Source organism: Chrysemys picta, chromosome 7 (assembly GCF_011386835.1).
Source record: "Chrysemys picta bellii isolate R12L10 chromosome 7, ASM1138683v2, whole genome shotgun sequence".
NCBI lineage: Eukaryota > Metazoa > Chordata > Testudines > Emydidae > Chrysemys > Chrysemys picta.
This window is the reverse complement of record NC_088797.1, coordinates 33,597,408-33,607,399: the sequence shown is the minus strand read 5'-3', so window position 1 is coordinate 33,607,399 and position 9,992 is coordinate 33,597,408. Positions and strand designations below refer to the sequence as shown.

The window sequence follows — 9,992 nt, the reverse complement described above, 5'->3', positions numbered from 1 at the left end:
GCTGGAGTAGGCCATGCGACTACTGTGCCCATAATTCCTTGAAGAACTACAAGTTTCAATGCACTGCCAGAAAAACTACAGCTCGCAGCATGCACCACGGCAGGTGGGCCCGCCCCCTCGGGCGCCAAACTTCATTTCCCAGGAGGCCCGTGGGCAGTCAGTTAACGGGACCACCACTCCCAGCATGCCGTGGGGCACGCTGGCGTCCCTACCCAGGCATCAGACTACATTTCCCATAAGGCACCGGGGTTAATTATACGCTATAACTCCCAGCATGCCTGGGAGACATGGTGTGATTGGCTGGCCAGGCGGACTACAATTCCCATCGTGCCCTGTGGAACTGCGGCTCCCATGGTGCCTTGCGGGCCTAGCATGGCTGCTGCTGTACCTGTGCTGGGGGAGTGAAGCTGGAGGGGGGCGGAGGGGCTGCTGCCTCTGGTAAAGGGGGCCTGGGGGACCGTCATGGAGAGCAGAGAGCAAGTGTGAAAAATAGGGACACTTTCTTTTCGGGTGGGGAGGGATAGTTGTCTGTCTAAGACAAAGCCCCTAATGGCTGGTCACCCTCGATGGGGGGCGAGGGTCCCTTTCAGTGGGTGGCGGGGGAGAGAGAGAGACCGAGATGAGGGTCCCCTTCAGTGGGGGTGAGAGACAGGTGTGGGGGTCCCCTTCAGGGGACAGGTGGAGAGAAAGGCAGACACACAGCTCCTGACTCCCAGGTCCGGCTGTCTGACCTGGCTCTGGGAAGGCCCTGGCCCTCTCCTCAGCTACACCTGATGCTCTTTCCTCTCCCCAGCTGCCCGCCATGGGGCTGAAGCCATGGCAGAAGGCCCTGTTCCCGCTGCGCTCGGTGGAGGACGTGGTGCGGTTATTCATGGCCGAGCTGCAGCAGGAGCAGCCCGATCTGGTGCTGCTGTCGCTGGTGCTGGGTTTTGTGGAGCATTTCCTGGCTGTGAACCGCGTCATACCCACCAACGTGCCGGGCATCAGCTTCGAGCCACGCCCGGGACCTGAGCCCGACAGCCTCACCTACTTCCCTGTGGCCGAGCTGTCCATCGTGGCCGCGCTGTACGCCCGCTTCACCGCCCAGATCCGTGGTGCTGTCGACCTGTCCCTCTACCCCCGGCCCGAGGGCTTCTCCTCCCGCGAGCTGGTCAAGAAGGTGTCTGACGTCATCTGGAACAGCCTCAGCCGCTCCTACTTCAAAGACCGGGCCCACATCCAGTCCCTCTTCAGCTTCATCACAGGTAGGGGGCCCACTAGCATGGGGGTGGGGACAGTACTGCCCTGGCCCAGTGTGGGGCGCTGCACTGGGGCAGCTCGAAAATACTCAGCTATGCTTTTCCTCTTGCCTGCTCCTTTGCAGCACAGCACCCCCTAGTGATGGCTCATTGGAGTTGGGACTGACTGAAAGCAGAGCACCCCCGACTGAGCTCCACCCTGCTCTTTGCAGCATAGCACCCCCTAGCACCACACTGGTGCAGGGGTCAGCACTGACTGCAAGGGGAGAGCGCCCCCAATGAGCCCCATGCTGCTCCCTGCAGCATAGCACCCCCTAGTGCCATGTGTTCCTTGCAGGCACTAAGCTGGACAGCTCAGGGGTGGCCTTTGCTGTGGTGGGGGCCTGCCAGGTGCTGGGGTTGCCGGATGTGCACCTGGCGCTCTCGGAGGACCATGCCTGGGTGGTGTTTGGCCGGGACGGTGAGCAGACGGCCGAGGTGACCTGGCACGGCAAAGGCAATGAGGACCGGCGCGGGCAGACCGTGAATGCTGGCGTGGCTGAGCGGGTAAGTGAGGGGAGGCCATTAGCTTTGAGGGGTTGGGGGGTTGCAGTGAGACGTAGCTGCAGGAGGTGGTGCAGTGGGGGGAGGGAATGGGGCTTGGGGTCTGTGCAGGGCTGGGGCTGTCTGCTTGTATCAGAAAGCTGCTGTGCAAGACCCCCTGGGCTTTAACCTTAGTAGATGGTGCAATTGGTAACTAATAACTGATCCACATTAATTGCTGTCAGTAAGGTATCTCCCAGACTGAGATCAGGGCTCCATCCATGGGGCCAGCTGCTGCTCAGACCATGGGCAAGATCTGGGGGGTTCTGTCACATTCTGGGGCGCAATGCAGACCAGTGAGGGGTGTGTCACCACCTGCCCTGGGTGCCGCGCAATGTTTTGCTGCTGTAGCTCCCACCTGGGCTTCCCACAAACAGCATAGCAGCATGCAGGTCCCACCCTGAGTGTCTGTGGATAGCCGCAGTCCTGGTCCAGCAGCTCTGACCCCAGCAGCCTGTCAGCAAACATCAGCCATTCTCTGGCTTCCAGCAGCCTTAGTTACCACCCGCAGGGCAACTCCAGCTCCTGGTCCCGAATTTTTTGCACTGTCCAGTCCATCCCTGGGTGGGTCAGATATTAGAGGTCAGTATGCAGCAGTTTGCTATTTTAACTGGAGTTACCCAGACGGCTCAGTTGAAACACAGCACAGGATTGGACTTGATTTAAAAAGAATAAAACCAGTTGAATTACAGAGAGAATGTGAGTGAGAACAAGTATGTGGTGTAAAGTCAGAAACAGTTACAAGGGAAATCCCGATAAAGCGCATTCTAGTAACTAAACGCAACAAACTGGACTTGGCATGTGCTCCCAGCAACAGGACAGCCTCAGTTTTCTGGTCAGAACCCCTCACAAAGGCTGGTTCCTTTGTCTTCTCAGATGTGAGAGAGAGCGAGACAGACAGCCCCTCCCCCCAAGTGTGTTTGCCCCTCATTTTCCTAGTCTGTCCCCTTGACATGCACTGTCCTGAGGTTACCCCTAGATCAAGTTCCTTCCTGCGGTGGGGATAGAGCCATGGGGTCTTGTGGTAAAAGAGGTTCCATGCTGTTTGCTAAAATGCAGAGTGCTCTGTTCCTTCCCCAAAGAGTGGCCACTTGGCTGGTGTTTGCCAGTTAACTCTGGTGACACCTGGCTAGAAGTGCCAGCTTGTCCTTTGAGGAACAGTCCCTTCCGCCCCTCTGCCTTGTCTGGTAAACACATTTCAGTCATAATGTCTGCTTACGTTTGTTACTCTCCATATAGGGCTGCTCCACACATCCCACCAGGATGTTACTGAGCAGGGAGTTGTTACTTTTCAAATCATACCTCACAGGACATATTTGATACAAATATTACAATGGTGTGCAGGGTGTGAATACAGTGGTGCATTCAGTCACTGGCCCCCATCAGACCAAGTGCCACTGAGACCCCGGCTGAGATCTGCTCCCCCCGCATCGGACCAGGTGCTGCTTAAACCCCAGCTGAGATCGGGGCAGGGGCTGCATGAGGACAGGGGCTGCTCAGACCCAGTGAGAGACGGTCCCTGCCCTGAAGAGCTCACAATCAGAATAGAGGCATCAAGAGGGGAAGGGACTTGCCCAACATCAGAGGCAGAGCTGGGGATAGAACCCAGGAGTCCTGGCTCCCAGCCCCACCCCCCTGCTCTGGGCTCAGGGGTAGCCTGGCCCAGCTCCCTCACTCACTTGCCGCTGTCCCCCGCAGAGCTGGCTGTACCTGAAGGGCTCGTACCTGCGCTGTGACCGGCACATGGAGGTGGCCTTCATGGTGTGCGCCATCAACCCCTCCATCGACCTGCACACTGACAGCCTGGAGCTGCTGCAGCTGCAGCAGGTGGGACATGCCCCTTCTCCATGTGTGCGCGTCCAGGCCCCTTCCCCCTGGGCACACCCCCATGCCTGCCCCATCCACAGGCCCATCTACTCCCTCCCTCCCCGCATGGCCCCCTCTAAGGTTGTTCTAGTCTCCTCTACCCCACATCCCTCCAGTGCCGCGCGCACCCCACACCCTTCCATGTTCATCCAACCATTTGTCCCTCCGCCATGCACGCCCCTCCCTTCCACTGAGATCTTATCTACAGGGGACACGGGTCTCATCCCCTACTCCCACCCTCCATGGCTCTGTGTCCTCAATAACCCACCCTCCCCTTTCCTTGCAGCGGCTCCTGTGGGTTCTCTACGACATGGGGCACCTGGAGAGGTCAGTACAGCTGGGCTTTTGAAACCACAGCTCAGGGAGGGAGGTCTAGTGGTTGGGGGGGGCTGGGAGCCAGGAATCCTGAGTTCTATCCCTGGCTCTGGCGGGGCAGTAGCATTTAGTGGGTTAGAGCTGGGGCGGGGGAGGGAGGCCTGGGAGTCCGGACTACTGGGTTCTATCCCAGTTCTGGAGGGCAGTGGGGGGCACCCCTTGGACTTGAGCTATCACCTCTGATCATTAGTTTCTCCATCTGCAGGGTGGGGATCATTAGGCGTGGCAGACGCAAGTTTTTATTTTGTATAGTTTTGACAGCTAACATTGATGTTTATTTGTAAGCGTTTTTCCTGTTTGTATTGATTTTAAATGTTCAGCTCTGGGGGACGTTCTCAGGGTCAGCCCGTTGTTTAGTGATGGGAGCGGTTGAGATGGCAAAAGTTTGCAGCTTTGTAACCGGTAGCACAAACTGTCCCCGTCCCCTTTCCAAGTACGCCAAGGAGATGTCCTTCAGCCGGCCGCCTTGGCCGCGCTCTGCTGACTTTGCCTGGCTGTAAACGTTGGTTTTTAGCGACTGAAGTGTATTTTCACTGGTTTGTGCGTGGTGGAATCCCTCCCAGCCTAGGGCTGGCGACCCCGGCCTCCCTTCGTAAAGTACGTAGAGCTCCAGGGCTGGGAAGCGCTGGCTGGGACCTAGGCAGGGTTGGTGGGGATGGAGATGTTCTCTAGCAGAGCCCAGCTCTGGGCCAGGTCGGCTCTTCTCCTCCTGCCTGTGGGGCTGGCCCGTGAGCATGTTCCGCTGGGATGTGTGTGCCAAGGAGTCGCAGTGCAGAGCACGCGGTGCAACAGGGGATGGCACTGGCAGGAGCCAGTGGGTGGGTCTTACCCAGCACCCCTTGAAATCAATAGGTCTTTTACCATCTGCTGCATTGGGGTGCCAGGCATTGCAGTGCTGCCCCAGTGCCGCCTGTTGGGGGCAGAAGTCAGGATACAGGGTCCCTCCCCCCCCCATTCCAGCTGCTTGTCTCCCCAAGGTAACACCCCTGTCTGCTCTGCTGCCCGGGCAGGTACCCGATGGCGCTGGGCAACCTGGCTGACCTGGAGGAGCTGGAGCCGACACCAGGCAGACCAGACCCCCTCTCCATCTACCATAAGGTGAAGGGGGACAAGCTGGGATTGCAGGGGTGGTGGGTCGGGACTGAGGGACACTGGCAGAGCTGGGGGGAGCCCAGAGCTGGGATCACAGGGGACTGTGGGTCGGGACTGAGGGGAGCCCAGGGCTGGGATCGCATGGGACTGTGGTTCGGGACTGAGGGGCACCGGCAGAGCTGGGGGAGCCCAGGGTGGGGATTGCAGGGGGTTTGTGGTTGGGATGTAATTTGTAAAACATAAATGTTCCTGAGTAGTTTGGTGAGAACGTCCTTTTATTCTGTGTCGTCTTCTGCCCCAACCCCTCCTCCCCCAGGGCATCAGCTCAGCCAGGAAGTACTACAACAATGAGCACATCTACCCCTACATGTACCTGGCTGGCTACCACTGTCGCAACAAGAATGTCAAGGAGGCGCTGGAGGCCTGGGCTGATACAGCCACTGTCATCCAGGAGTGAGTGCCCCAGGAGCTTGCCCTATGGCCCCAAACCTTTCCCTTCATTAGGGCCTGGCTGGCCACCAGCCCATGGAACTGCTTGCCTAAAAAGGAGACTGGAGTGATTCATGTCTGGAAGAACATGGTGCCTTCCCCTCTCGGGGGCGCTAGCTCTGATCTGGCCCCAGGCCTGGGGATTGGCTGGCAGCGGGGGAATGGGACACAGGGGCTGGCCCCAGGCCTAGGGGCTGGATGGCAGTGGAGAATGGGACATAGGGCCTCTCCCCTCTATGGGGCGCTGGCCCCAGCTGCTCACTGCCTCCCTTGTTCCTGTCCTCCCCCAGCTATAACTACTGCCGTGAGGATGAGGAGATTTATAAGGAATTCTTCGATGTGGCCAACGACGTGGTTCCCAACCTGCTCAAGGAGGTGGCCAACCTGGCAGAGCCACTGGAGGAGAAAGGTGCTGGGGAGAGAGGAGAGGTGAGAGGGGCACTGAGTTGGATGGACCTCTGGGATGGGGGGGTGATAGAGGGACACCAGGCTGGAGGGGCTCTGGGGCTGATCTGTGGGGGTGGGGGGACGACACCAGGCTGGAGGGGCCATGGGGCTGATTTGTGGGGACAACGACACCAGGCTGGAGGGGCTCTTTAGCCCTTGTCACGTTGGGCCCCTGGGAGGCACTCACCTAGGGGTCGGCAACCTTTCAGAAGCGGTGGGCCGAGTCTTCATTTATTCACTCTAATGTAAGGTTTCGCGTGCCAGTAATACATTTTAACATTTTTAGTAATATATAACTAAACTATTGTTGTATGTAAAGTAAATAAGGTTTTTAAAATGTTTAAGAAACTTCATTTAAAATTTAAATTAAAATGCAGAGCCCCCAGGACCGGTGGCCAGGACCTGGGCAGTGTGAGTGCCACTGAAAATCAGCGTGCGTGCCGCCCTTGGCACGCGTGCCATAGGTTGCCTACCCCTGCACTAACCCCTCTCTCCCCGTTCAGGGGTCCCCGGTGCAGGCTGGAGGCTCGGCCTTGCAGGACCCTGAGTGCTTCGCCCACCTGCTGCGCTTCTATGATGGCATCTGCAAGTGGGAGGAGGGCAGCCCCACACCTGTGCTGCACGTGGGCTGGGCCACCTTCCTGGTGCAGTCGCTGGGACGCTTTGATGGGCAGGTGAGGGGGGACCCTGGCAGGGGTGCGTCTGGGAAGAAGTGTGCGTTGAGTGGTGAATCGTCTGAGCTGGGGGGCTCAAGTGGTATTGGGGGGGATGGGGATTGTTGTGCTGAGTTTGTGGGACTTGGAGGGTCCCTGCTGGATTTGGGGGCTCAGGGCTGGAGTTTTGGGGGACAAGGGGATCAGTGCTGGGAGGCTCAGGGCTGGGGTTTGAGCATGTAGGGGCTGGGGGTCCCTACTGGATTTGGGGGCTTAGGGCTGGAGCTCTGGGGGATGGGGTTTAGGGTTGGGGGGCTCAGGGCTGGGGTTTGAGTGTGTGGGGGCTGGGGGTCCCTGCTGGATTTGGGGGTTCAGGACGAGTTGTCAGCAGGGCAGGGGGGTTAGGGTTGGGCTTTGGAGGGTCCACGCTGGATTTGGGGGCTGGTGCTCTGGGGGGGCTTGGGGGTTTGGCAGTGGCTGTGGGGTGCTGGCCCCTCCCCTGACTCCCTCCCTCCCCCAGGTGCGCCAGAAGGTGACAATCGTGGCGCGGGAGGCGGAGGCCAATGAAGACGATGAGCAGGGCAGCGAGGACCCCCGCGAGGGGCGCCGGCGTGGACCCCGCCGCGAGTCTAAGCCTGAGGAGCCCCCCCTGCCCAAGAAGGCCTCCGAGCGCCGGCGCCACAGCTCGGGCCAGCGGCCAGACAAGCCCCCTGCGGCAGAGAAGGAGGAGGGGGGGGCTCCCGCCCCGGGGGTCCCCCCTGTCCCTCTCCCCGAGGGGCCTGTCCTCACCTTCCAGAGCGAGAAGATGAAGGGCATGAAGGAGCTGCTGGTGGCCGCCAAGATCAATTCAAGCGCCATCAAGCTGCAGCTCACAGCCCAGTCCCAGGTGCAGATGAAGAAGCAGAAGGTGTCAGCCCCAAGAGACTATACCCTGGCCTTCCTCAAGCGCCCCCGCAAATCCCTCTGAGCCCATGGGGGACGCCGGGGTGCAATGCTGCCCCCTGCCAAGCTCTGCCGGGCTCAGCTTCACGGGGCGAGGAATTGTTGCCTTTAAATAGGGCATGGGGAAGCACCCTGCCCCCGTCTCTCCCAGGTGCAGGGGCTGTCTCACCCCTGCTATAGCTTTCCTGGGCTCCCCATGGTGTGAGGGAGGGGGCTCTGTGGGTTTGATGCTGGGGCAGGGGGGAGCTCTAATATTACTCCCCCTCCGAGACAGGAGCTGACATGGCCTGAGCCCTCCTGAGCTCTGGGGTTCAGGGGTGATGAGTTCTGTGTGTTCTCCATGTATCTGGGAGAGTTGCAGGAACTGAGTGGAGGTTCTCTCTACCTTGCGCTCCTTCTGCTGAGGAGATATGGCCCCCTCCCCTCTGATACACACTGGGGTACTTCTGGGTGAGGTGTCTCCAAAATACAGACCCACCTGAGCCAGCCCGTGCCCTGCCCATGGGCCGGGCTTGTGCCCACACCCTCTAGAGGAGAAGGAAGCCGCATCCCATTCTGTGCCCCCAAGCCAGCCCTGGCGGGAGGGGAGCTCTTTCTCTTTAGGCTGGGGGTGGGTGGGTTAGCAGCTGACTTTGATCTTTCCAGAGTCCAGCTGCTGTGTCCTGAGCTTCCAAGGCATCTTCCGGCCCTGCACAAAGCCCTGGGTAGAGCCACAGCTGTTCAGCGTGGCGGATGCGGGGGTTTGTACCTCTCCGCCCCCCCCCCCTGGAGTTTGTAATGTAAACTTCTTCCTCCCCCATCATGCTCCCTCCCCCCCCATCTCACCCCTCTAGGTGGTCATGTCCCCCCCTTCTGTTCTCAACTGAGGCCTTTCCCTTGAGAGCACTGGACCTGCTGTAGGGGGTAGGGGCAGACAGCAGGGGTTGCTGGGGGGAATCTGAGCATGCCACCGGCACAAGAATAATGGGGTGTGACCAACCACTGGGAACGCAGTGGGCTTTCTGTGGGGCTGTGATGGGTCCCGCTAAACAAGCCCCAGCAGGGCCATAGTATTCATAGTGGGCACTGCCTTCCCCGTGCAGCTCAGGCAGAGAGCTCCTGAGGCTGTGCTAAGTGGGGAAGCCCACGGACTTCTAAGCAGCATGTCCTGCTGGACCCCACTGTCTCCCTCCAGTGGCTGACATGGGGTTTGCATTGAAGGGCCATGGGGAGCAGAGCTGGGGTGGGGGCAGGCAGGGCTTTGTACAGTTAGAAGGGGGGTGGATGGTGCTGGGGTGGGACAGCTTTGGCAAGACTGTGATAAACAGCCTGAGGGGTCCCAGAAAAGGGGGGGGGGAATTCGTCTACTAAATGTGTATTTTTTAGTAGCATGAAGGGTTAATAAAAAAGTTGGTTTTAAAATAGTCTGTTCCTAGTGGCTGGTTTGTTTCTTGCAGGAGCTGGCTGGGAGGAGCTCCCAGCTACTCCAGTCCTGGCCTCTCCCAGCAGGGGGCGCTGTAGGGAGTAGGATAGCGGCCCCCTGCAATACACTCCCCTCCTTCCTCCCTGGCCTCTGTCCCCTGCCAATCTCTCAGCCCTCAAGCCCAGACAAGCTAGTTTTCCTGCTGCCTTTGCTCAGGGCTTGGCTGGTGTGTGGCCTGTGTCCATGGGCGCCAGGTTTGTATAATTTTTGGTGGTGCCCAGAATGGGTCCAAGCAGAGCCCTCCCATCCATAGGATGGACTGGGGCTACTGCCCCCGGCCCTACCCTTCAGGGGGATGTGGGGTGCCGAGTATCCTGGCACCGGCAGCAGCAAGTGACCTGGCCCCAATCTGCTCCGTCCTGCTCGCTCCTGCCATTGCTTGGAGGAGGGGGTGAAAGCTGGAAGGAGGCGGGGTGAAGGCTTGGGGGAAGGGGTGGAGTGAGTGGGGGCAGAGCAGGGGTGGAAAGAGGTGGGGCTGCTCGCTGGGACCAGGCCCCCTGTTATCCCCCCAGGCTGCCGTGGACCTGTGTCCCCCTGAAGTGTGAGGCCCCTCAACGTGTGTCCTGTGGACAGGACGGCTCTGAAAATATAAGCCCAAACAGTGGTGGAGCTGGGCCCACATTCCTGAATATTGAGTGCAGCATGGGCACTAGGGGCCTAAATAACTTGCCGCCTATGTCTGTGTCTAGTTCTAGCCTACAGTGGGGTTTCCTGCAGTGCCAAGGGGGGGAGAGGGGGTTCTTGAGCCAGCCCTGCGCAGGCTTTGTGGCGGGCGCTCGGTTCAGGCTGTCACAAGTGATCAGTGATGTTTGCAGCAGAGAAAGATAATTTGGTGCTGACCCCAGG

General features: G+C 59.3%; 1 protein-coding gene across 2 annotated transcripts; it reads left to right on the top strand.

Moving 5' to 3' along the window:
* Positions 1–278: 278 nt before the first annotated feature.
* On the top strand, positions 279–9,085 carry MEN1 (menin 1). 2 transcript variants are annotated; one of them, XM_005307947.4, is made up of 10 exons: positions 279–438; positions 794–1,244; positions 1,576–1,784; positions 3,519–3,647; positions 3,973–4,013; positions 5,072–5,159; positions 5,470–5,606; positions 5,933–6,071; positions 6,593–6,763; positions 7,263–9,085. In XM_005307947.4, the coding sequence occupies exons 2-10, from the start codon at positions 803–805 to the stop codon at positions 7,707–7,709; spliced, it is 1,803 nt and encodes a 600-aa protein (XP_005308004.2). In that variant the 5' UTR covers positions 279–438; positions 794–802; the 3' UTR covers positions 7,710–9,085. The 2 variants fall into 2 exon arrangements, with proteins under 2 accessions (XP_005308004.2, XP_065409141.1); XM_065553069.1 differs by lacking the exon at positions 3,519–3,647.
* Positions 9,086–9,992: the final 907 nt, after the last annotated feature.

What these genes read in the sequence shown, in the direction of transcription:
- MEN1 (XM_005307947.4), top strand. Translation starts at nt 803, where the DNA reads ATGGGGCTGAAGCCATGGCAGAAGGCCCTGTTCCCGCTGCGCTCGGTG. An exon ending in AGCTGCTGCAGCTGCAGCAG is followed by an intron (nt 3,648 to 3,972) that starts GTGGGACATGCC and finishes CTTTCCTTGCAG; the next exon opens with CGGCTCCTGTGGGTTCTCTA. An exon ending in CCCTCTCCATCTACCATAAG is followed by an intron (nt 5,160 to 5,469) that starts GTGAAGGGGGAC and finishes CTCCTCCCCCAG; the next exon opens with GGCATCAGCTCAGCCAGGAA.